At 42.8% G+C, this 26,277-nt stretch overlaps 1 protein-coding gene across 1 annotated transcript; it reads left to right on the top strand.

Annotated features, from left to right (window-relative positions):
* The first annotated feature begins 452 nt into the window (after nucleotides 1-452).
* ITIH2 (inter-alpha-trypsin inhibitor heavy chain 2) lies at nucleotides 453-25,117 on the top strand. The gene is made up of 21 exons (XM_021530943.2): nucleotides 453-683; nucleotides 2,188-2,262; nucleotides 7,391-7,426; nucleotides 8,175-8,347; nucleotides 9,835-9,939; nucleotides 10,258-10,420; nucleotides 10,928-11,035; nucleotides 11,763-11,891; nucleotides 12,552-12,668; nucleotides 13,858-14,026; nucleotides 15,646-15,771; nucleotides 16,761-16,942; nucleotides 17,730-17,915; nucleotides 18,903-19,042; nucleotides 19,265-19,437; nucleotides 20,255-20,389; nucleotides 21,568-21,681; nucleotides 22,714-22,912; nucleotides 23,341-23,513; nucleotides 24,412-24,523; nucleotides 24,770-25,117. Exons 1-21 carry the CDS (start codon nucleotides 600-602, stop codon nucleotides 24,915-24,917), a joined length of 2,847 nt encoding a protein of 948 aa, XP_021386618.2. The 5' UTR covers nucleotides 453-599; the 3' UTR covers nucleotides 24,918-25,117.
* Nucleotides 25,118-26,277: the final 1,160 nt, after the last annotated feature.

Below are 26,277 nucleotides of genomic sequence, written 5' to 3'. Positions count from 1 at the left end.
GCACACCTGAAAATATCATCAGATGTTCTCAAGTGACTGATTTTGGACAACTGGAACTATCCCATCATCAGCTACGATTTTTTTTTCCCAGGAGAGTGGAAAAAAGGCTGTTTGTGTGGGCCAGGTCTCAGGCAGCCCCTGGGGTTGGTGGGTGGGAGGGCCCTTGGAGCAGCCCAGCACCGCTGCCTCCATCAGCCAAGAGCCAAACTTCTCCTGGGTTGCTATAAACAGACACGCTGGAGTTCTTGCTGAGATCTTTTGAAGTTTTTGGATACTGCAAGCTCTGTGCCTAGCAGGAAATTAGCCAAACATCACGGGAAGCTCCAAAAGCAAGGAGTGAGCCTATCCAAGGCAGGGCTGTTATCGAGGGCAGAGGCGAGTGAAGACACTGTTTGGATAACCCTTGCTCAGGCACCACAGCTCGGGCTTGCGTTGCAAGGCTAATATTTACCTACAGCCTAAACAAAGTCAGCATTTCAGAACTTTGCTCAAAATGCTGCACAAACCTGGGCTGTTTCCTTGAACTTGTCTCAGAGAAGGGAAGAACTTGTGTCTGTACCCGTGTGAGCTGTTCTCGGGAGGAGACAAGCGGGAAGAAAATGAATTATCTGAGCAGCTTCCTGGTTTTGTTCCTCATTTCTGGAGTCGAGGGCTTTGATCTGGTTATTGATGACATCCCAGATGTGAGTATTTGGAGGCAGGTCTCCCTTCCTTGCTGAACTCTGGGTGGAAGCAGCAGTGGAAGCAGAATTGTGTCACTGCTTCACAATTCTCTTCTACTTTTAGCTGTGACTATCTCTGATAATTGGTCTTAATTTCTCATTTGTAATGTTGTTTTATTTTTTTAAATATTATTAAAGCTTATTATTATTACTATTTAATATTATTAAAGGGAGAGTGTGAGCATTAGTCCGAATTTCATTCCAAGCAGTTTCATATTTTTGCTTCAGTGTTGCTTTTTCTGGTGTGGTTTTCACCTTTAAACCTTTAAGTGGGCTTCTATACTCAGATCTTCAGCATATTTTATACCTGTTTCCCTGGAATAAGCAGAAACAGGGCACCTAGACATCTTTATGAATGGGGCCTCCTGTGTGGAACACTGTGAACTTCAGCAAAGCTCTGCATGGAATTTGTTTTTTATTAACAGGAATTCAAATACAGAGTGAATATCCTATGGACTTTACATTCCTCAGCAGAGGGGTGAGAGAATTTATAAAAGAGACCATCATTTCTTGGGATAATACTATGATGAAAAGAAGTTTAGTTATAGCTTTGACTCTGAAACTGAGTCTAAATTTAAACCCCCAGGCTCAGGTGAACTTAGATTTGGTGTCTACACCCATTTCCACATTGTAGTTTTGAAACATTTCTGTGAAGTCAGCAGGGATGATATGAGGCTTTCTTTTCCTTTCCAGAATCAATAAAAATCTTCAGTGAGGTGGGATATCCTGTTTTTCTTTATTTTTATAGCCATTTTCTTGACTCAATGAGATTTTAAACCCGGGTTTGTAATTCCCAGGAAAAATATTCCAGATCTGTGATTCTTTCTAATTGTAGATGCTTTATCAATTCAACCTCAACGTGCTTAAACAATTTAAATTAATTTTGTGAGAACCTTTGTGGGTATGCTATCACATAAGTTGTAAAAGAACTCATGCACTTAAATTTCTTTATTACCATAAATTAAAGTCATAACAAAATTAATTAAGTGTGGGTGTGACCCACACTTCTAAATGAATCACTCCAGCTGATTCTGCTGTCATTGAGGGAAATTTAGTTCTCAGGTATATTGGTGTAAAACCAGAGACAATTTCTACTGGTTTGAGGAGAAATTCTCTGTACTTGCTTTGAGTGAGATCAGTGTCTGAAATGCTGTAGTTTCCATGGCTAGATCCATCCTGATGATCATCATCTGCCTCTTGCTCTTGGTGGTCATTTTATATTAAATATTACTCCTTGTTTCAGAAGGAAAGGCTGTAAAGTGATGGTAAAGGTCATGGTTGGTTGGCCACTGAGGGAAAATGAATGTTGAGGATTTTGGTCTGAGATGGTTTGTGCTCCCTGTTAGCATCCATGGGAGGTAAAATTCCCTTCGTAACTCTCCTGTAAAGTTCTAATCAATAATAAATCAAGTTATAAAACGAACAGTGAGGCAGCATCAAGTCTTTCTTCTTCTCCTTCCTCTAGGAAGTGGAAAACCTGATTGATCTGGAAATTGATGGATTTCCCACAACCTCCAAGGCGAGAAATGGCAGGTACCAGGTACAGTACTCAGAAATGCTCCAAAGAGGAGGGAAGCCAGGATGCCTGGGAGCTCTCTCCAGGTGTCTTTTTCCATGTCCAGGGTTGTGAGTGTACAATCATGTGGGATCAGCTGGTTTTTATAGGCATTGAGACTTCCATATGTCTGGCTGGGACAAGAACTGCTGCTCTCCTTTAAGCACAACAAGGCTTTGTTCTGTATCTGTGCTCCCGAGGTGATAAACAATGGAGATACTTGGCTAATTTCATGTCTGGGGAAAATCCCATTGAAACAGGTGAGGTTTTTCCATGAGAAAGTGGAAAAGGACTTCAGACACTGGCAAGTGCAGGCTGTAAACATTCAGTTCATGCATTCATATTTAACTCTGGTCAGAGAGTGACACTCAGTGATGAGCTGGCACCATCTGAGACCTGGGATGAAAATTTGTTTCCAGCACACTGATGGGTTGCAGATTATTTTAGTCTCTTGGCTTGGGAGACAGAAACATTTAGAGCAGCATTGCAAGAGTTTTTCTGTGTTTTATACAGTAGCAATTAATTATAATATTAATGAAATCAGTTGTTTGAATGTATTCGTTTTTCATTGCACTGTATGAAAGAAATTATGATCAGAGTGGACCTTGTCCTCCACCAAGCTCTGGTGCCACTTTTCTTGGCTTGTTCAATGTAGTGAAAATGAAAGATCTGCTTGAGTATGTTGGATTTCCCAGAGTCTTTGAAGTCACACACAGGCAAACATGATTTTCCTTTATCCTAAGGCTTTGAATTGAATTTATTGATACGTAAAGCCTGCATAACAGTGGAAGAAAATGGTAGATTTTAGCACGAGTATGAATCAAGCCTTCTCTCTCTTGCCAGCCCAGTATTTAAATAATTGAATCATGATCCAAACAGAATCATGATCCAAACAGAAATCCCTCCTAGCTGCACTTCTTCAGGGCACCATTTCTTTCCAATATATCTGTATCAGTGCCATATGTATTATGTTGCCTCTCTTCCCAAAATTTCTGGGTACATAGAGGCACAGACATATGCATGCAGTAATTTACAATTCTACCACTGGTTGCATTATACCCTTTATTGCTTTTATTCCCATACATTATTTCCCATCCTTTACCTATCAAATAAATCTCTGCAAAACAGTGGAATGAAGATCTCGGCTACTTTTATATTAGTTGAGTCACAATAAAATATAATAAATTAGATTAAACTGAACTGTGCAAGTCATCTTGAGACAGCAGCTCTTGACCAGCAGAAGGCACACAGTTATTTCCTGTTCATCACTGAAGGAAGGCAGCCTCCCAAATTATTTTTTCACACTATACTTTCCTGCAAAGAGCTCACCAGCCCACTGGCAACAAGGAAACAGAGCTCCCTGCACACCCTGTTGATGGGCTCTAAACACAGAGGATGGTTTTCTAGGTACAGATAAGGTGTTCTGCTATTTTGCTTGTGAGTAATTCTCAAAATGCTGTGCCTCAGGTGTGTGCATGGTCCTCGTGACCACATCAGCTGAGTGTTCCATGGGCTGGAATGCAGGTGACCTTGTGAGCCTCTGCATGGTGGTGCACAGCTGTTATCTCTGTTTGGGAGACAGATAAAGTGTCTAGACCTGTGAGGCACCCTGTGAGGTGGGATGTTCTGCAACACATTGCCCAGATCTGGGTCCTGATCTCTGGCTGTCCAGAGGGGGGTGAGATCACTCCTTTTTCCTTTTCTGCCTGCCTGGTTTCCCCTCCAAAAGAAGCGGCACAGGAAGGATATATGGAAAGAGATAGGGTGGAATGATAGAAATGTGGTATGGTTTGGGTTGGAAAGGAGTTTAAAGCTCATCTCATTCCAACCCCCCTGGAACACCTTCCACACTTTCCACTAGACCAGTGTGCTCCAAGCCCCACCCAACATGGCCTTAAACATTTCCAGGGATGGGGCAGCCACAGCTTCTTTGGACATCCTCTGCCAGGATTTCATCAGCCTCACACTGAAGAATTTCTTCCTAAATCAGCTGGTTGGAGACTCCCCCAGCTGCCAGGGTGTAAATGTAACCAAACAGACAAGGATGCATCTGCAGCACTGTGAAGACAAGCTGCCTTAGGTCTGAAATTTCTCTTCTTGCATCTCACAGTGAAGATCCCCTGAAAGGAGTGTGAAGAGGCTGCAATGGATTTGGAGTGTGTTAAAAACTGCTTAGGAACTTACAGGAAAATAAGTGAATTATGAGGGAACAGCCCCTCAAAGAACTGGAAGGGCATTTCAGGTAGATCATAGAATCACAGAAACATGGAATGGTTTGGGTTGGAAGGTGTTGGAACACTGGTATTCCAACAGGAAGGGCCTGAAAGATCATATTCCAACCCCCTGCCATGGGCAGGGACACTTTCCAGTAGACCAGGTTGCTCTGAGCCCTGTTCAACCTGGCCTTGAACACTTGCAAATCACATCTTCTTTCTGGTTCCTTCTGTGGGGCATCTGCTTTTCAACATTTTTCATGCCCCAGGAGAAAAGAAATTTCTGTCAAATGCAGGACATCTGTGATTTTGCTCTCCTTCTTTTCCAAAATAACTGCAATGTCCATCCATGCACAGTGATTTGAACAAAGATCACTGTGAAGGGTTAAATATCCATGTCCTGCACAGGTTTCAGAAGATGCCTCTCAGTGTCTGAAGACAGAGCCCAGCATCTGTGCTTCAAACAGATGTGGAGCAAAGGCACATGTTGTCTTCATTCTGATTAGCAATTTGGCACGCATGAGATATGGCTCAGGATCCTGGTTTTGTGCAGGGATCAACAGGTCTGGATGTAGTTTAAAAACCAGAATCTGCCATGAATCCTCATGCTGGAAACAGTCTCAGGTGCCACAGGAATCCCTGTTCTCAACAATCACATCAGCACTCAGACCTGAAGTAGGATCTTCAAGGCCAGGCTGGATGGGGCTTGGATTAACCTGATCTAGTGGGAAGTGTCCCTGCCCATGGCAAGGGAGGTGGAACTAGAGGATCTTTAGGGTTCCTTCCAACCCAAACCTGTGTTTCCATGATTCTGGGGCTCAGGTGAAGATAAAGGTACAGCTCTGTCCTCCTGGCCTGTTGGAGTGGCTGCCCTCTGCAGCCTCTGAGTTCCCAGGGGTACGGCTGGCCCAGCCCATGTCTGATCCCTAACAACAGCCTTGGCAGTCACCACAAGTGTCAATGATAAGCTCCCTCTCCTTCAGATACCCCCTCTTCTCCACCAAGAACAATCAGGAGGGAAACCTGGGCATCCTGAAAGCTTTAACCACCATTCCTAAAGTGGGTCAGCAGCCCTAAGCTGAGAACCAGAAAAGTACCCCCAATGAAACAAAACCCCTGTGTTCTAAGGTCTTTGTCTTCATCTTTCCAAAATTAAATTTGTTTCAGTTAATGTTGGTTTAATCTTAATTTGTATTCAAGCTGGTGATGTTCCCTGTGCCAAGGGTTTATGTGGGGCCAAAATATCATTCCTTGTGGTCTGGTCCTTTATCAGGTGTGAAAGTTCAATCCACTGTACAGTGAACATTGTGGGGTGTGACAGGATCAGTCTGCAGAGGGTCTCTAGAGAGCCATAAACTTCCATATCCCGAAATCCCAGCCAAAATGATTCAGGTAGAGGTTTTAGAGCTAGAAAATGAAAACCTGCATCTGTTCTCAGGCTGGGAGAAATCCTCTCCATCTGCCCTTAAAGGGTCCTTAAAATAATGTCTTTAACATGAACTTGCTATGACATCATCATCTTTTATACAGCACAAGATTTCCATTAAACAGTATATTAATTAGCTTCAAATGAACTTAACAATTACAGAGCAATCTTCCAGTGCACCATGGGATTAAAGCTGTTTTCATGAGCATCTTCTGTGGTTTTGGGTCCTCTTGACATGAAGAGCTGAGCTGACCTAGGTGTGATGAGAACATGAAAGTAGATCTCTGTATTAAAAAGTTGCATCTAGGTGAGCCAAATTCCCTTTCAGGGGATTAATAGAAACTTTCCTTATGTGGGGGAGATTTTTTGGGAATTAAAGAGAATTATTTGAATGGCCACAAGATGTCAGCACCTTGCCATAGAAATTTCCAAATGGAGCAATTCATAGGGCAGGGGGAAAGCCACAACCATTAATGAGCAATTTTGTCTAAGTAATCCATGCATAACTAATTTTCATAGGCACAAGCATGTAAATGTAATATCGATTAGACAATGGGTTTCTTAATTTATACAAATTGCATAAAATACATAAATATTTTCTAATGTAAATGACAACAAATTGAGCTAAAGAAGACTGGAGTTTGAGGATGTTTCACTTTTCATGGAAAAACAAAGAGAACTTTTCTGTTAAAAACAAGGGTGTCTGAGGATGACTTTCTGCCAGCGTAATTTGCTTTCAGGAAGAATGTTTTTCTAGAAGAGACTGTTTTCTTTAAAAATAAAATAAAAGACAGAGGAAGAAAGCTGTCCTGTTTATGACAGGTTCTGAGGCACAGCTGGGAGATCACATGCTCTAATATCTCATGTAGGAGTAAATGAATTAAGACAAAAGGAATATTCACACTTTGGGAACCCAAACTAATTTTCATTCATATCCAGAGAAGGGCAATGGAGCTGGGGAAGGGTCTGGAGCACAGATCTGAGGAGGAGCAGCTGAGGGAGCTGGGAAGGGGCTCAGCCTGGAGAAAAAGAGGCTCAGGGGGACCTGGTGGCTCTGCACAAGTCCCTGACAGGAGGGGACAATGAGGTGGAGGTTAGGCTCTGCTCCTGGGTTACAAGGGGCAGGACAAGAAGAAATGGCCTCCAGTTGTGCCAGGAGAGGTTTAGGTTGGTTATTAGGGAACAGTTCTTCAATGAAAAGGTTGTCAAGAATTGAAACAGTTTTCCCATGGAAGTTTTGGAGTCAGTATTGATAGAAATATTCAAAAAAACATGTAAATGTTTAGTGACCCTGGCAGTGTTGACTTAAAGGTTGGACTTGCTCTTAGATGTCTTTTCTAAACTCAGTGGTTCCCTGTGATTCTGTGATTCATAATCTTTGAAAACTGCTTTTAGGCACTGATCCCTGCCTTGAAACAGCCAGTCAATGCTCTTAGCTTTGCTGAAATATCCCCTCCATATTTTTGTTTTCCAGCGGAGCACATCTGACTGGGGGTACGTTGGAGATCTGGTGAGTGTTTTTCTTCCTCTGTGGTAAGTAATACTGAACAAAGTGATTTTCTAGTTAACCATTTTTTTGGAAATCAATCCCTCTGTTTGCTCAGTTCCTTGTTTTTACTGCCGGTTGGGTATTAACCTATTTTCTTTAAACAGAGTGCTGTTTGCACAATATTATTGATACATCTGCTCTTGGAGGGAGAAGGGTATGGTAAATATGAAGAAATAAGCATCAAAACTGATTAGTAAAAGATAATGTTTTAATAAAATGCTTAAATACAGTTATCCCCCTGCTGTGGTTTAACCATTTACAACACTAGGTCAGTAACCAGCGCTTCCAGTCTCCTCTATTTAGGACTTCTATTGAAAGTCCTAAATTTTGGGAAAATGAAACTGTGAGCTCTCTCCTCATTATATGATGTTCAGGATTTCTGTGTAGCTTTTCATGCTTGATTGCACCCATAGAGTCATTCCAAGGACTGGTTACATGGTGAAAAGCAAGGAAAACCTTCCAGCTTAAAAAATACCCTTTTTCAGCTGATATGTTAAAATGAACTATATTTATGTGATTATCCCACCACAATATCCATGTAAAATATGGAGAAGTCCTGAACTTGAGCTCATACCCCCTCTAGATGCCATATTGTAAGGAGCAGCAATTAAAAAGTAGCACTGAGACTGCAAAAATTATTGATATTGCCCTCTAGGGCGTTTTTTCCCAGCGGTGCCCTAAATTTATAGAGGGATTTTGTCAAATGCAGGTGGAGGATGATGACAAGATAGGTCTTTACAGCTACAAGGTGCAATCCACCATCACATCTCGGCTGGCCAACACAATGATCCAAGCCAAGATGGTCAACAACGCCAGGCGGCCCCAGCCCATCGTGTTTGACGTGCAAGTCCCCAAAGGAGCTTTCATTGACAACTTCACCATGTAAGTAGTGGTCAGGTGATGTTGGAATACAAGCCTCTCTGAGTGCCTCACACAGAGAGATGAATATGAAAGTAAAATTTAAACCTTTTTAAAAATTAAGTTATATTAAGCCACATAAATATGAAGTAAAAGTTTGTGTTTAAAGTAAATAGAAGTATAAATTATAATTTTAAATAAGTAGAAGAACATTTTAAGTACCTTTAAAAATTGTGTTAACTAGTAAAGGCCCAAAGGCTAAGTTTAAAGTTCAATAACTTAACTCCAAACATAACAAAAGCATAACAGAACTTTACTTATATCTCTAAAATAGATAGAACTATATGCATAAATAAATATAACTATTCATGTAAATAAATAAACTTATATGTGTAAATTTTAAGTAAGAAAACAAATAATATAATTACAAAAATAAATAATATTATATACATAGTTTTTAAAGTAAAAACTAGCACTACTTTCACACATTAAAATTAAGATTAGACTAGTTTAGAAATAATATTTTAGAATTGTTCTTTTGGATAATAAGTAGTTTTATGTATAAAAATCCCACTGTATTAGAAAAAAAGAACAAGAAAAAAAAGAGAAAAAAGAAAAAGAAAAAAAACTTTAGTTCTGACTTCTACTAAAAACATCAGACTCTATCAGAGAACAACTATCACTACTACCACCACTGTTCCTACACAGAACCTTAGAACTCTATACCAGAAAGTTTTTAACACAGCTTTTAATACCTTAAACTCTTTACCTTTGAAACTAATATATTCATACAATAAACAACTTCATAACAACTAACAACTACTCGTGTCTCTTTGAAGACCCAAGGCCCAACTAAATCAACAAGGTATCAGCCTTGTCTTCTGGAAGCATTCAATGGGCTGGGAAGGAAGTATTTGTAAACACAAAAAGCTCTTATTATTTTCCAGGTTCAGTGTAATTTTTGCAGGCTTTCTCAAGAGGTTCATGTCATCAGTCTGTCTGTCTGTCCAGGTCCTCCTCTCCAGTAATGACTGAGCTGTTGTCAATATCAACAAAAATGGACAAAAGGCTCAAACAGACTAAGCCCCCACCTTGCCAGATCGAAGGAGAGAGACCCAGGCAGAGCCCTCACTGAACAGAACCTGGCCTGGTTCACTTTCCATTCAGAGAGGCAGCAGCCAGGCTGCTGCTCAGGAGATGTCCTGATGCATGTTCCAAACCAGCCATGACATCAGGAACTGCCTTCCCTGCCCAAAGCATGGGGAAAGTGTTAAGGAGCTGGAGGAGAGCAGATCCTCCTCAGAGCACAATGGTGCTGGCTACCTGAAATAAAAATTAGGCAGGGAAAAAGATAGAGCTCTACTGAAATCAGAATTCATTACTTTGGGGTTAAGCAAGAACCTTGTTATTTAATTTCCCACCGACTTAGATTTCACTGATGTAAACTGAAGAAACAGTCCTTGATTGTAAAGTTGTTTCTTTTGCAAGCTGACTGTGTTTCTCTCTCCTAGGGATATCAATGGTATCACATTTACCAGCCATATTCGGGAAAAATCTGAAGCCAGAAAAATGTACGCTCAAGCAAAAGCCAAAGGCAAAGCTGCTGGAATAGTCAGGTATAAACACTCTGGTGTCTGGGTTTTGTCCTGAACTCACTCACAGGAGAACTGAGATGACCCATCCCAGGAGGAGATAGATGAGGGAGAATCCTGGAAAGGAAAATGCTTACTTGCAGCAGCTCTGCTATTTAATTGTCATGGACTTAAACTGTGTTTCAGCTTTCAGCTTGCTGAAACACCCAGCGCTGGAAGATAACTGCAGCTCCCTGACAGAGGCCACAGTTAGAATCAAAAGCCTCAATCTAAGTCAAAGTTCAAGGAAGCTTTTCCTTCTCCTTGTATTTTCTCAAAATAACCCCACAGCTGATTTTTCAGGAGCAATGCCTTGGACATGGAAAACTTCCAAACCGAAGTGAATGTGCCCCCAGGAATGAGGATCCAGTTCCAGCTTCACTACCATGAAATGATCCGAAGGAAGCTGAGCTCCTACGAGCACATCATCTCTGTGAAGCCAGGACGCCTGGCCAAGCACATGGAGGTAAAGCAGAGCTGGGCTGTGTAGGAAGAACCCCACAGGTGAATCCTTGCTGAGAAAGCACCCATGGATTTCAGGGAGGTGTTCCTTCCCATGGCAGGGGGCTTGAAACTGGATGAACTTTAGGATCCCTTCCATCCCAAACCATTCTGTGATTCTGACAAATCATGGTTCTGGAGGGACAACCAAAGATCATCAGCTCTCATAGGACACTACTTCATGAAGTTGGGTTTTTGTGAAAAGCACTGCTCCAAAAAATAGCAAGTACTGTTTGTTTTCCTTCAGTCAGGTTTACACAAGAGTATAAAAATGTCAAAGCTTGTTTGGCCAAGTGGTTCTGATGTGAGTCAGTCACGACTCAGGAGATTTTCAGCTGTGTTTATGAGTGGGGACAGGACACATTCATTCCTCTCTAAACCAGGTTGCTCCAAACCCCATCCAACCTGGCCTTGAAAACTTCCTGTGATGGGGCAGCTCTCCACAATAAATGTGCTCCCTTCCTGCCTTTAGGTGGATGTCCGCATCATTGAGCCGCAGGGACTGCGCTACGTGCATGTTCCTAATTCCCTCGGAGATCATTTCAATGGAATCACCACCATCTCCAAGGGAGAGAAAAAGGTAACCAGTCACAGACTGGAAATAGCCCAAAATCTTCCATTTTCACGCTAACTCTACACAGTCCTGGCAATTTTTTGTACCTGCTAGAAGCATGCAAAAATGTAGCAAAATCAGTCTATATTTCCATAAGAGTAGGGAGGTAGTATTGTTTCCTGATATTCAAAGTCACCCCCATTCCTAGTTTAGCAAATTATTTCAGAGGTACATTGTGTCTATATTAAGTCTTATCGTTTCAGGCAATTTCAAGTTATCCACTTAAAACAGAAAAATATGCCATAAAGTGTGCATAATCAATCACATAACCAATGAAAATGTTTCCTACTATTCAATTCACAGAAAAATGGCAATCCTCTTTTTTTAGGGGGGAAAAAGTCAATTAGAAACCTATTTAAAATGTTGATAAAATGATGGATAGTTTCAACTAGAAAAATGTTAATAAAACCTAATGTGTTGCTTAGAAATGGTTTGCACAGCTCTAGTGGAAATATTTGGTGCTGTAGATGGGTCATGTGGTTTGTGTCTCAGTTGCTACTATTTAATCAAATATATCGAAGCAAACCTTAGTGCTGTTTTTCTTCTGAAGTGACAAAGTCCATTTTCCACAAATAACGAAAGCAGGAAAGTGTTCAGTGAAATCAGACATTTCATGAAGATGTGGAGTCTCTTTGTGTCAGACACCCCCTCTCACACAACACCTGCCTGACTGATGGTCTCCCCTCATTTCAAGGCTCACGTTTCTTTCAAGCCAACAATGGATCAACAACGAAAGTGCCCCAAGTGCTCATCCACAGCCGTGGATGGGAATTTTGTGGTGCAGTACGATGTGAACAGAGAAACCACGGGGGGAGAACTGGAAGTAAGTGTGGCTGCTCAGCTGGGACCAGAGAGCTGTGAATAAAGGAATTGCTGTCCTTCAGCAAACTGTGCTAAACTTCATCCTTCAGGGAAATAAGCATGAGGACGAGCTCTGTATCCAATTGAAAGAACAGAGGGATTTTAAGTGGGCAGAATGGATTTATTTAATTTATGACTAAGACATGGGCTTACATATAGTAGGAGAAGATTCCTGTCATGTCCAAAAGCCAATGCCTTTATACCTGGCAGCACTCTAGTGATTTAATGTAGAATCAGAGGATGGAGTCATTGGATGTTGTACCAATACATCACAAGGAGACAACCAGAACATCACTATTTTTATGTTAACATGAAGCTGAGTTATGAGGTTGAATTATTACAGGCAGAACAGTCTTTTTCAAAGCATTTTTCATTCCTCCCTATGCTACGGCATGGAAGTTGTCTGAGAACCAGGCTCTGCTTTTATTGAGTAAAAATGGTGTAAGGCTACAGAGACATGCAAAGCTGAAAGTTAGAACTGGCCAATAAAGAGAAAAAGACAATAGGGAAAAATAATTAGATCATTAAGAAAATAAGAATTTTCTGCTCTGTTGCTGGCTTGAGTTTTCTGAAGTCTTCACTATAGCTCATTTCACTGTGATTTTGTAATTTTATTTTACAGATTTTTAATGGCTATTTTATTCACTTCTTTGCTCCGGAAAATCTTGATCCACTGCCCAAAAATATTTTATTTGTTATAGATGTCAGTGGCTCGATGTGGGGACTAAAAATGAAACAAGTAAGTGTTTGACCTCTGCTGTAAAATGAACGTACTGCAAACTTTCCCCATGTGCTTTACCTTGCAGCTCTGTAGTACACTGGCATGTAAAATTAGCAGCTTAATTTGGAGAATATTTGGAACCAAATACTTCATGATTTCACACCATTATTTATAATGCTTCTTCCATGCTTTAAGGAAGAGGTGGTGCCAGATTTTAACTCTAAATTTAAATTTTAATGGACAAATCACAAAATATTTTGTAAAGGCTCTGACCCTCTTTTTCTCTAACGCTCCATACTGAATCCTGGGAAAGTCTCAATGGGGATACTACATCCCTGCTTTCCAAACATGGATGAATTGTTGACAGCACTCTGAAGACCACTAAGGGTTGTTTAGGCAACATAACCCATAAAGGGGAAGACATGTTAAAATAAGATATTTTAGTCTGCAAGAGAAAATGCTTCAAGAAATATAATCAGCCTCCAAATATGAAATTTTTCTAAAAGGGAAACTCATCAACTGACTTTCATGCCCAGACAGGGTAGAATAAGATGGAATCAGATGGATTTGCAGCAGGAGAGGCTTTAAGTTATATATTAAGGAAATTATATAGGTCTGAGTGAGGAGTTTGGGAGATTGTGTATCATGTGTCACTGAAGGGTTTTAAGAAGTGACTTGACAAACATTAGCTGGGGATCATCCAGGTATATTTGAATTTCCTTCAGAGCACAATAGTAAAGCTTGGCAGATTGCTTCCCTGGGGAAATCAGTGCTGTGAAACTGGGATACAAGTTAATTGTCACTTGTTTAAATCACACATCTTCAAAGAGATGTTACCCAGCCTGAAACGACTGCGCTGCAGACAGAGCTGTCTCCTGAGCTGATCTGAGCAGTTGCTCTCTCCCAAACCACAAATGTTTCTCCCTTTCACTTACTCTGTGTTAGCAGGAATTAAGCAAGTTGAGCCACATGAATTTATCCTTCATAATTGCAATTTTTCTGTTTCATTGGTGAAAATGTCAACATTATGCAAGAAGTAAAAAAAAAAAAAAGAGAGAGAGAGAGATTAGGACAGGTGATTCTAATTTGGATTTCAGTGCTCATGTGCTTATTCCTCAAAGGCCAGTATTTTCTCCTGGTCACAAGTTAAGAAGAGGCTTTTATAAGCAGGAAGCATAAATCTGTCTTCTCTTAAACTTCTCCTTAGACCATCGAGGCCATGAAGGCAATATTGAGTGAGCTCCGTGCTGCTGACCAGTTCTCCCTGATCGACTTCAACCACAACGTCCGGTGCTGGAGAGATAATCTGGTCTCAGCCACCCCATCACAGGTGGAAGATGCTAAGAAGTACATCCAGACAATCCATCCCAATGGGGGTATGAGGTTTTGATTGCAGGGTGCTCACAGCAGTTGCTTCTCACAGGGATGGGTACCTCAGACAGCCTTCAGACTGTCAGAGTATTCCTAAAAACAGAGTCTGATTCCCAAAGTAGAAAAAGCATGCCTAAAACAGGAGCAAGAATTGCAGTTTATTGTATTAGGGGATGGGATAGCATTTCCTTCTCTGGCAGATAGAACACAGACCACAGAACAGCTGCCTTTAATCCATTTTACCTCCCACCTCAGAGATCCCAAATATCATTGAAAGATGAAGTCCATCTCATAGGCCTGGATTCTCTAAGCAGAGAATCACAATAATTTGCCCTGGGCTGGCAGCCAGCTAAACACGAGCCAGCAGTGTGCCCAGGTAGCCAGGAAAGCCAGTGGTGTCCTGGCTTGGATCAGTCCTTGTGTGGCCAGCAGGGCCAGGCCAGTGACCATCACCTGTGCTGGGCACTGGTGAGGCCACACCTCCAGTCCCATGTTCAGTTTTGGTCCCTCTCGACAGGAAATACTTTGAAAGGCTGGAGAATGTCCAGAGAAGGACAATGGATCTGAGGAAGGGGCTGGATCACAAGTCCTACAAAAAACAGCTGCACAAATTTAAGGACATGGTTTAGTGTTGGACGGGGGTTAATGGTTGGACTCAATCTTAGAGGTCGTTTCCAACCTTAAATATTCAATAATTCTATGAGCTGCTAAATGTCATGTGGGCAAACTGTTTCTCCTTTTTGTGCCTTCATTCCCTGTCTGATAAACAAGAACAGATGCCTTTTTCAGCTGCACAGATCTTTCGAAGGGGCTTACGATGATTTTAATCTGCCACTCTCTGAAGTGCAGTTTTGGATTTGTTATTCAGTTATTTCTGCATCAACAGTGTAGAGATTCTCCCTAACATCAGAGCCTTCTGGTGCTGTGGCACCTTCAACTTCAGAAGTTTTCACTACAATGAACATGAAGTTACAGACTTGTCCAAAATCATCAGTGTGCTGGAAATAGGAAACCAAGCTGGATATATGAGTGACTGACTTTGTAACCTCAAAAAGAATTGACAGATAAACTTAGGGATCCCATCCTGCAAAGCCAGGTTTAAATGCAGCATTTTATTATCTTGTCTCTAGAGCTGCTGATTTTTTTCTTTCTTAACAAAAAAAACTACCTATTTTCTGACTGCTCAGCCTTCGGGTTTCTGTTCCTCTTATCCCGATTTCTTACTCTGCTCCTTCTGTGTCACAAATCAAACCTTAGATAAGCTCAGCAAACATATACCTCTTCTTGTCCAAGGAATGGGCTTATGGCCAAAACAGGACGGTTTTCCATGCTCTCATTCATTCACCTGCCTGTAAACCAAATAATTCTTCCCATACCAAGTAGTTCCCAACACCACAAATGGTCACACTGGAATTAGTGAAGGGCAGTGAAGGAGCCTCATGAAGATGACAGCCGGGGATTAAAAAGGGAACCAGAGTGAAGAAAGGTGTAGCTAAACATCAGAGAGGAGGGGTTTTGCTGCTTTGATCTCAGCTCTTGTCTTTTTTAACTCCACTAGAGTCTTAGAACTGATCTGGAGTCAACAAGAGTAAAAAACTTGTTTTCTTCATTGTGTCTTTGACAGGCACAAATATCAATGAAGCTCTTCTCCGAGCCACTTTCATCCTGAACGAAGCCAAAAGTTTAGGAATGTTGGACCCAAACTCAGTTTCCATGATTGTATTGGTGTCTGATGGAGACCCGACAGTAGGTAAGGATCCTGCTTTGGGTGAGAAGAAAGGCTGGTGGGTTAAGCCTGAAAAGAGCAACAAGTAGACAATTTGGCAGTAAGTTTAAAAAATTCCATTCATCTTTCTTCCAATCCTTTCTGCTGCCCTTTTGCCAAGTGCTAGAAGTGCCACAGGGCTTTGCACTGAAGCTTTTGAAAGATGAGCAGCTTGTTATGCAGGTTAGGGTTTTTTTGCAATTTATAGAAGTGCACAAGTCCTGTAGGACAGGTAATCCAAACAACCTTAGAGAAATTGAGCTTTTGAACAACCTGGTCTAGTGGAAATGTCCTTGCCCATAGCAGGGGAGCTGGAACTGGATGATCTTTGAAGTTCCTTTCAACACAAACCATTCTATGATCCTATGATTGTACAAAAATTTCCTCTTCCTATGAACTTAGCCCACACAGATCTATGCAGTCACAAGCATAACATCAAAAGCAGGAAAAGAGAGTGGAAAGCAAATTAATTTGGATTGGATTTGGTACAGGTCAAAGCAATTGCTGGCTTGAAGATGTCAGGTCCAAAAATTCTGCCATTAAAAATAAGCCTGAAAAAAAACCCAGTCCCAATGATGACAGAGAACATCTTTATGAGAAACAAAGTAAAGTCTTCATGGAGATGCCTTAATCTGCAGAGATTTTAAATAACTAATTCTGGGAGAATTCTAGATGTGCTAGAATTTCAAATCCCCCTAGGATGTTACTAAGAGCCCTGGATATACAATGAAAACACATCAGATATCAAAAAAAAGTGTCCAAAAGAATCATCTTCAGTGCAAACACTTTGTTTATCTCTATCCAGGAGAAGCTTAAATGTTGCTGTAGGCAATGGAAATCTGGCATTGAGCTTGCTGTCTGGATTTCTCTAATATCCAGAGAGAACCAGAGACACGGGGAGAGCAGGAATGTGCTCACCTTGATGGCGACTTTCCTGTTGCTCAGGTGAATGTCACCCTTTCTGTGTCTCCAAGGTGAGCTGAAGCTGACAACAATCCAGAAGAACGTGAAGCAGAGCATAAAGGATGAATTCTCTCTCTTCTGCCTCGGAATTGGGTTCGATGTAGATTACGATTTCCTGCAGAGGATCGCAACCGACAACCGTGGCATGGCCCACAGGATTTTTGGAAACCAGGAGACTTCTCTCCAAATGAAGGTGAGTTTCTGCCTCATTGCCTCTGTTCTGTTCACAGCTGTAACTCCACCAGCAAGTAGTTCTCAAAACCCATCATTTATTCTGGAGAGTCCTGCAAAATATCAATCAATTCAGCTTAAGTGGTCCTAGTTACAGTTTTAAGTATATCTATAACACACACTTCACTTCCCTGTGTAGGATTAATATTCTATAAAACAGCCTTGACTATAAAAAAAGATTTTCTGAATTAAAGTCTGAATTAAGATCTGGATGTTACTTTAGGCCATTTCATCACTAACAAAATCCCTAGATATAAGTGATAAAGCATAATCCAGATTTAGCCAATGTAAGGCAAAGTGCAAGTCTAGCTCTGGATCCAAATCAGTGAGCAGGAATTGTTTCTGATCAAACTCTGACATCCTTATACTGTTACTGTTCCCTGATTTACCAACTATACAAGAATTAGGTGGGGACTAGCTGTGTGCTGACCATCCTGAGGAGGGATTCAGGCCTACATCCATCTGTGCTCAAGACTTTTAGGTCTGGGAACAAAGGCCGGGATGAAGTCCATAGCCCATGGACTTCTGACCATCCTTTGACTTTCACAAGAATTGGACCACATATTCTTGTGTACCCCCCTTAAAAGTGTGCCAAGCATGAAAAAGTCTGCATTTGATGAGATGAGGAAATTCCCTCTTGCTCATTAGGGCTCCAGGATTTGTCACTCGCTGTCCTTCCAGTAAGAGTGGCCTGTGCAAGACTCACTTCATGCACAACAAACTCACTTCTCTGTCTCCTTCCCTCTCAGAATTTCTACAACCAGGTCTCCACCCCGCTCCTGAAGAAGATTCAGTTCAACTACCCCCAGGAGTCAGTGTCAGACGTCACCCAGAGCAGCTTCCACAACTACTTTGGTGGCTCAGAGATAGTAGTGGCTGGGAAGGTGGACACGGAGAACCTGCAGCACTTGGAGAGCATCGTCACCGCGACTGCAGTGAGTGAAGGTGTCCCTGGGACACCTGCTTGGGGGATTTGGGCTGCTCCATTCCCTCCTGTGTGCAGTCTCCCTGCTGAAAGTTAATGCCAGTGGATGGTTTTGTCCTCTTGGGTTCTGGGTGGGAACATGGGGATACTCATGGGAAGATTTTCCCAAGAGCGTTTCACAACAGCAACAAGTACAGTCAGGAATAGTCACTCCCTGCACCCTGCAGCCTATCAGGGGAACTTCCTGCTAATAAATGTACCAAAAAAGATTAAATCTGGACAAAAGTATGGATTTTCCTTCATGCTTTGTGGAGATGCAGGAGTGATCCCCTAAGGTAATTCCTTTCATGACTAAACTTCCCACCGTCAGGGAGTTCAAGCTGGTGGATCTACAGCATATCAAATCCTAGCACTGCCCTTTTATGTGTGATGTGCCTTTCCCATGTTTTCAGGGTTGCTCTTCTGGATGGAGTGTGGTGGGATGGGAATAGTACATTGAGACTCTTCTTTTTGAGGAGGAACAGAATTATCTGCATTCTTACAGGGCTTAGGAGTTATCATTTGTCAGTTGTTGGAAAAAACCCAAACATCTTCAGTATTTTTTCCTGCCAAAGCACAGTGCAGTCCAAGGGTCTGTGTGAGAAAGTAGAATTTGGTTTGTGTTCTTCAGTGGAATTGGATGTGAAAAAGCCTGAGGGGCAGATTACAGAGCTCTGTCTAGAGCCTCTCCTTCTGGCATGAGGTAGCACCCCTTGGGTTCCTGGTAACAGCTCTTTGAACTACTTTAATCCACTGCCACAGAAGTGTCTTTAACAGAAGGATCTCCTGCTGCATCTTCCCTCTCCATTGCAGTCAGGCCAACGGTGCTGGGATTTTCTGATCTAGAAGTGACCAAGGACAGAGCCAGAGTGGGTCCTTAATGCCAACCAAGAGAGGGATTCAAGGCACCCCATTCTCCTGGCTCCCACCCCTGATCTTTCTCTCTCTGACTGCACAGGCAAATGCAGAGCTCGTCATGGAAACCCTGAGAGATGTTGAAGAGCTGGATGGATTCATGAAGAAGGACAAATATGCAGATCCTGACTTCACCAGGAAGCTGTGGGCCTATCTGACTGTCAACCAGATGATGGCAGAGAGGTGAGGAGATTTGTGCTCAACTGGCTGTGGGGCTGAGGAAATGGAATGGTGGAGATTTACCTCATGGAGCCTGAGTGAGAGCCATGGAACAGCTCAGGATTAATCCCCTCAGCCTTTCCTCTTGCAACACCACTTGGCTCTGTGACCCCTCCATGACAGAATTGCCATGGCAGCTCTCCTGTAGAGCTGCTAACTGGGAGTTCTGCTTCTGCTTCCACCCAGAAACGCAGCCCCCACCGCAGCTTTGAAGAGGAACATCACGAAGTCCATCCTGCAGATGTCTCTGGACCATCACATCGTCACCCCCTTCACGGCCATGCTGATAGAGAATGCTGAAAAGGATGAGATAATGCTGGCAGACCAGCCCAAAGATCCCAGGAAGGGCTGCTGCCCAGGTCAGTGTCTCACTGCCAATTACTGTGTCTCTTAAATTGTGTAAAAACAGCCTCTGGTCTGAACTAGACACAATGGTGAAGATGGTGACAGAAATGTGACCTGCGCAATCTTCAGCCCTGTTGTTCTCCCCAGCTCCTGTTGCTCCTTATTCCTCTTCAGAGCAGGGTCAGCAGATGTGACTGTCAGCCCAGCACATTAAACAAACCAAGTTTCATGAATTGTTTAAGATCATGTTGCTTTATGAACTGAATGGGAGAGACACAGGACAAGTTACTTTGTGCTGTCTCCATCATGGCAAAGGCAGAGAGAGTGCTAGTCCAGAGGAACATAATCACAGATATTAAATTATTGCACTTCTCTGAAACCTTTATCACATGGGTGATTCCAGAGCATGCAGAAAGAGTCCTGCCTTTTCTCAGGCACCTCAAACTCAGAACCTAAGTCAGCAAAGCTTTTACCATATGCTGAATTTTTAAAAGTCAGGTTTTTTCTTGGCAAAACTTTAGCCCAAACACTTTAGCCCTTACATTGGAGGCTTTGTTAAAGTGGGACCTGCTCTCATGAATGAGAGATAAAAAGCCAGGCTCTGTTTTTAATTGATAACTTATGGTGTACTATCTAGCCTTATATTTCATTGGTGAAGACACTGGAGCAAATCCAGCCTTATGTCATTATACAAATCCGCTGTAAATGGTGTTGCACCTGCTTTATATTGGTATAACAAGATCAGGCTTTGATCTACTGAAGAGCTCTAAAAATTACACTATAAAATATGTCAGCACTTACAGAACCCTAATTGTGACTGTCATCTAACAGGTACGCTGGGATTAACCCCAAATGCACCCAATAACAACAAAGGGATCCCAGCCTGGGCCAATGTCACAGCTGTGCCAGTCAGCTTCATGCCTGAGCAGAGGAGCCCTCCCGTGTCCTCTCTGAGCATCAACAGAGGTAAAACCTACAGCATTTCCCTGCCAAGAACACCAGACACATCAACCTAATGACTCACCACCATCCCTAGAAGAGTTCAAGGCCAGACTGGATGGGCATTTGAGCAGCTTGGTCTAGTGGAAGGTGTCCCTACCCCTGGCAGGGGGCTTGGAACAAGATGCTCTTTAAGGTCCCTTCCAACCCAAGGTTTTTATTTATAAATCATGGAGTAATTTTGATTTTGAATGGATTAACCTGTAAAAATATGCTGTAAGCTACAAGGATGAAACTATTTTGGATCCTAATAGGATGTAAAGTATCTAAGTGACCTCATAAGCTGCTGTGTGCTTCCCTGAGGCTGAGGCTGTTTGCTGAGCTTAACTTTAGCTTCTCTGCAGTAGCAAAGTTACCTCCATTGTAAATGACAGATGAAAGCTATTGTAGAGTTACTGCTGTTGTAAATGGCAGATAAATGTTCTGTGGCAGATAAAAATCTCTGAGTGCACTGGTGACTGATGGATCCTGTTAATTCTTGGGCCTTTGCCACAGTTTAGTGGCAGTTTATTTGAGCAAGCCAGCTGTGAGACTCACTGCCCATAAAGACGGTGTTACTACAATAACTCTCTGTGAGATGTGTGTATTTGTGTAGTGGTTACACAAAGAGCTCCCAAACTCCTTCTCAGCACAGAGAAATGCCAGACACCACCAGCCCAGCAGGAGCTGGGCAGAGCTCTGCACTGCAAGGCAAGACTGGAAGCAGCTGCCTGCAATGTTGGGTGCAGCTGTTTGCTCATCTGAGGCAAATTTTAAAGGATATATGAATTTCTGAGGGGCCCAATCTTGTCAGGTCATTAAATATACTGTGAGAACCAGTGCTGGATTGTACTCCTCAGTGGGATTAGTAGGCAGGATGTGTCTTTAGCTGGCATCACTATGGTTCACTGCATTTAGCAGCACTCAAACCAGGTATGTCACTTCCTTCCCTTAAACCAGGGAATTGTACGAGGAAGAAGTGTCTGAGGGGCTTTTGTGAGGAGCAGCTGAGAACTTTTTTAGCTACCTTAGGGTGGAAAGGGCCCTCATTTTACTATGAAGAATCCCAAAAAGTGCTTAAAAATATTTTTGAAAAGATTTTGTGTCTCTCCCCTTTAGGGCAGGTGCTGACCTGCTTCTCACACTTGTTTGTTTCCGTGTTTCAGTGGACAATGACCCACATTTCATCATTCACCTGCCCAAGAGCCAAAGGAACATCTGCTTCAATATCAACTCGGAGCCTGGGAAGATCCTAAACTTGGTTTCTGATCCTGGCACTGGTAAGGGAGTAAAACATGGCTTATTTTACAGCACAGTTTTTTCTTTTGGGTTTGAAAGGTGTTTGGAAGGGCATGGGGAAGTGCCTAGAGGGAGAACTGTGTGCTGGCAGGAGTGTGAGCAGCAAGCTGTGGAAAATTGTTATTTCCCTCCACATCTGGAGGGATCCAGTTTGGATCTTGCCAGTACAAGAGATATGTTGACAAACTGGACTCAATTCAGTGGTGGCCACCAAGATGATTTTGGGGCTGAAGCAGAGGACAGAGAGGGAGAGGCTGAGACAGCTGAGTTTGGTTAAGCTCAAGAAAAGAAGTGGTGGATCTATGGTGGATCTTGTTATTCTCAACCATGTGATCAGAAGGTGAAGGTGAAGCCTTGCACATCTCCAAGGTGCACAGCTAAGGCACAAGAGGCTACAGAGAGAAGGTGAAACTCAGAGTAGAAGTGAGCTACTGGGGAAAACCCTTTCACTGTGAGGATGGCCAAACACAGAGAAAGGAGCCAAGCCCATGGAATAACAAGATGGCTGAAGTTGGCAAAGACCATAGATTATCAAGTCCAAGTTTTAACCCAGCACTGCCAACTCCACCATGAAACCATGTCCCCAAGAATCACATCCACAGGATTTTTTTAACATGTTCAGGGATAGTGACTCCACCATTTCCCTGGGCAGCCTGTCCCAGTGACCTCCCTTTCAGTGAAGAAATTTTCCCTAATATCCAATCTAAACCTCCCATGGCCTGTGGCCACTTTCTCTTGTTGTATGCATCCTTTACACTACACCTGAAGGGGTTTTGCTCCCAGCAAGATATAACAGCAATTCCCACCAGATTATTGTGTTAAGGGGTGAACAGTAGCATCATGAGGCAATTTAGTAAATTATTCTCTTCTCTTGGCTGGAAAAATGAGAAACAGGGGGTCAGAAGGGTTTCTGTTTCTGTTGATGCCATGGTGCTCCCTGTTGAGATCAGAACTCCAAGTCTCCAGGCAGTGCTCCAAGAGTGAGGCAACATTTCCTTCTCTGCTCTTCACAGGAGTTGTGGTCAATGGGCAGCTCGTCGGGGCCAAGAAAGCAGAGAATAAGAAACTCAACACATACTTTGGCAGAATTGGGTTTTATTTCAAAAAGAAAGGCCTGAAAGTGGAGATAACCACAGAAACAATCACACTGAAAGATGGCTCGTATGCCATCACACTGACCTGGGCTGACACAGGGCACATCATTCGCAAACAGTGAGTTGATCATTTTTCACCTGCTCCCACCTAATTCTATTGGAGATACCCTCAGGGTTCCTGCCATGCCTGGACTCACATCATCCAGGAGAGCTTCCCCTGCAGGTTAACAGCTCTCAGCCATGCTGGACACCCTCCAGCACTGCTTAGGCAACAGGATCACATCCAAAATCTGTATTCACTGTAGAAAGAGCTTAAATTTAGGGGAAATTAGGTTGCCTCAACATGGGGATGAAGTGCCTGTTTATTAGGCACTGTCCTGCCAGAACTCTGGGTACCACTCCCAAGGTTCAGGGTTTTTAATGGATCCTCTGACATACCTGTCATCCCTGTGGGATTGTTCTGGATGCCTGAGTGAATCTCAAGGGGCTGAGAGCTGTGGTGTGGGCAGATGAACTGACCCTGCCCTTTTGGTCCTTCTCTGCCAGGCTTCTCATATCTGTGAAGAAAGAAAGCAACGTTACCATCACTGTGGGGGAGGAGATGTCCTTCATGGTTTTGCTGCACCGCGTGTGGAAGAAACACCCAGTGAATGTTGACTTCCTGGGAATCTACATTCCCCCAGAAAACCAGTTCTCTCCTGCAGCCCATGGGCTGATAGGTAAGGGCTGGGGGCCGGGCAGTGAGAATGGTGGGACATGAGGAAGGGATTTTGCTAGAGCTTGAAGGGAATTTTACAGACCATAGACTTAAAATATCCTGAGTTGGAAGGGACCCACAAGACCCCAGCTCTTGCACAGGACACTCCCAAGAATCCCATCATGTGCCTGACAGAATCTTGCAAATGCTCCTTAATTCTTGTTTAGTGCTGTGACTACATCCTGGGGAGCCTCTTCCAGTGTCCAACCACCACCTGAGCAAAGAACCTTTTCCAAATATCCAGCCTAAATATCCCCTGGCACATCTTCATGCTGTCAATTTGTTGGTGATTGTGTCCTGATGGAAAAGCTATGGAAATTATTCAAAAAGAGAATAGAGACATTCCTGTAATGTCCTGGAAGCCCCAAGGACATAATGGAACATCAGGGACCAGGAGATTATTCCTTATTTCAGCTGGGGAGGGTGTTTTCAAAACAGACCTGAGTAGACTTGGTGACACTGAGACAGGACTTTCCCTGCCTGGCTAAACTGCTGCATGTTGAAAATAAAAAGACAGAAACAAACTCCTCAAAACAAACCCCTCAAAATTTTCTGGGAAGATTTCTGTGCAAACATCTGTAGTCATCTCTTCCCTAAATGACAGCCCTTTCTGGCAGTGGTATAAAATGAAAGCAAGGCCTCAGCTCATAAGGTAAATCAACCTTCCATGTCCTGGACCCAGGCAGAACTCCTCTTGAGGAGCAGAGGTTGTTTTCCTGATTTGTGAGAGACAGTGCCCTGTGGTCCATGCAGGATTGGTTTGCCTGTTGGAACTAGTTTGATTTTCCAAAAGTGCCTGGCAGCAGCATGGCACTTCAAAGGTCAGGCCACACAAACAGCTCCAAACTCTCCCTGACCAGGTCAGTTTGCATCTGAACCAGAAGTGTCAATCCACCACCAAACACCTGGGCAAGCTCCAGAGAAACCACAAGCCATCATGGAAGTGAAGGGCAACAAGTTCACTGTTACCAGGTATGAAAAATGTGCTTTATTGCTCTTTCTAAATCGGCTCTGTCCTTGGAGCTGCCCAACCTGGAACTCCCTAGAATAGGCCCACGAGGTCACAGAACTGTAAAATTGTGTTTTGTGTTTATTGCCACTTCCTGCTGGTGGAAGGAACATCTCCCCACTTTGGAAGAACAGCAGCAATATTGAGCAGGATGTCTCAGTGACTATTGGCCATGTTGTGACCCTCCTTTGGGTGTCCTCTCCCTGCAGGGGCGTGCAGAAGGACTACAGGACAGACCGTGTGCTGGGGACTGATGTGCTGTGCTGGTTTGTGCACAACAGTGGCAAAGGCTTCATAGATGGCCACTACAGGGATTACCTGGTCCCCCACCTCTACAGCTTCATGAAGAAACCCTGAATGCTCCAGTTTAGTACAAAAAATTCCCATCTGCTCCTTCATGCCCAAACAACTCCTCTGAGCAGCACCTGTCACACCAGGGTGACTGGAGGGGACCCCACCACTGTTTATTTTGTTTTATCAGTATTTCAAAGACATGTAAACTCCCTTTTCTGCTGAGAAATTAAATCTGTAATAAAGTGACATGCTGGGAGGAGGAAGTGTGTCCCTCTTGCTGTGTCTGATTTAATGGGCTGTAAACTCCATTAAAAACTTCCACTATTTTCTAATATCCATTTCATAGTAGAGGTGCAAGATTGTTGTGGCTCCTGCAGTGTGGGTAACACACATGATCAGATTTAATATGTATTTAATACTTACACCTTTATGTTTCCAGACTGCTGGGAAAATATAAGTTCGTACAAAAAGAAGGGCAAAAAGAAGGATGTGCATAAGGAAAATCTAACAGGAAAGGAACATGGGTCTGGAATGGGTGTCATGAGCAGTCTCCAAAATTTAAAGATGGATTAACCAGTGGTGAGGAGGGTCCTTGAAATAATTGTTGCTACTATATTAGCAAGAAATTAATTAGATGAATCTCAGACAGCCTCCAGCCTTTTTGTGAAAATTCAACACCAGAATGGGGCTTCACACACAAATCTTTGAAAGTGGGAAACATTCACACTATATAGAAATAATAATCAGTACTAAAAGTTTCCCTTCCAGAGGGCTTAGATCCCAAAATATCATTTACTTTTTGGGAGCATTCAGCGATGAATGAGATCAGTAGTGAAATAAACAATACCTGTGTGTGTACCAAAAGCTATATTTAAAACTCTGCTTTTTGAACACCTTATTAAAACACATTGGCCTTATCCTTTTCAGCAGCCCTAATTTAGGGAAGGAACTCAAGTAGTCTCCTTGCCCTTCTCAACTTTGGTTTCCTTCACTTAGGCACTAAAAGCTGGTACAGGATCTTTCTTACAGCTGTGTCAGGATCAATGTGGTTTTGAAATGTCCCTTCAAAGTTCCTCTTGGAAGGGTCAGCGACTTCCTACAAATTATTTATTGATTCTTTCAATTCACCCCTCAATTCTGGCCTCCACAACTTTCAGCAGTAGGCACTTCAGTGAGATACCATTCTCTGGTCTTCCCTACACAACTTATAACTTGCCTACTATATTTACTCTAATTCATCAGGTTGCAGAATGTCAAGTTAATTATTTTCAGTGATACAGAAGCTGATCTGTTCTGTCACTTGCCCTCATTACCCTCCCACAAACCTCTCTCTCAGTCTGAGAGAGGGCAGTGCTGTTAACACAGCCCAGGTTGCACAAAGAGCCTGGATTTACAGACAAGTGTTCTCTGCCTTATGCTTGAA

This window comes from Lonchura striata, chromosome 5 (assembly GCF_046129695.1).
Source record: "Lonchura striata isolate bLonStr1 chromosome 5, bLonStr1.mat, whole genome shotgun sequence".
NCBI lineage: Eukaryota > Metazoa > Chordata > Aves > Passeriformes > Estrildidae > Lonchura > Lonchura striata.
Note: the sequence above shows the minus strand (reverse complement) of the source record. Positions and strands in the feature narration are given on the sequence as shown.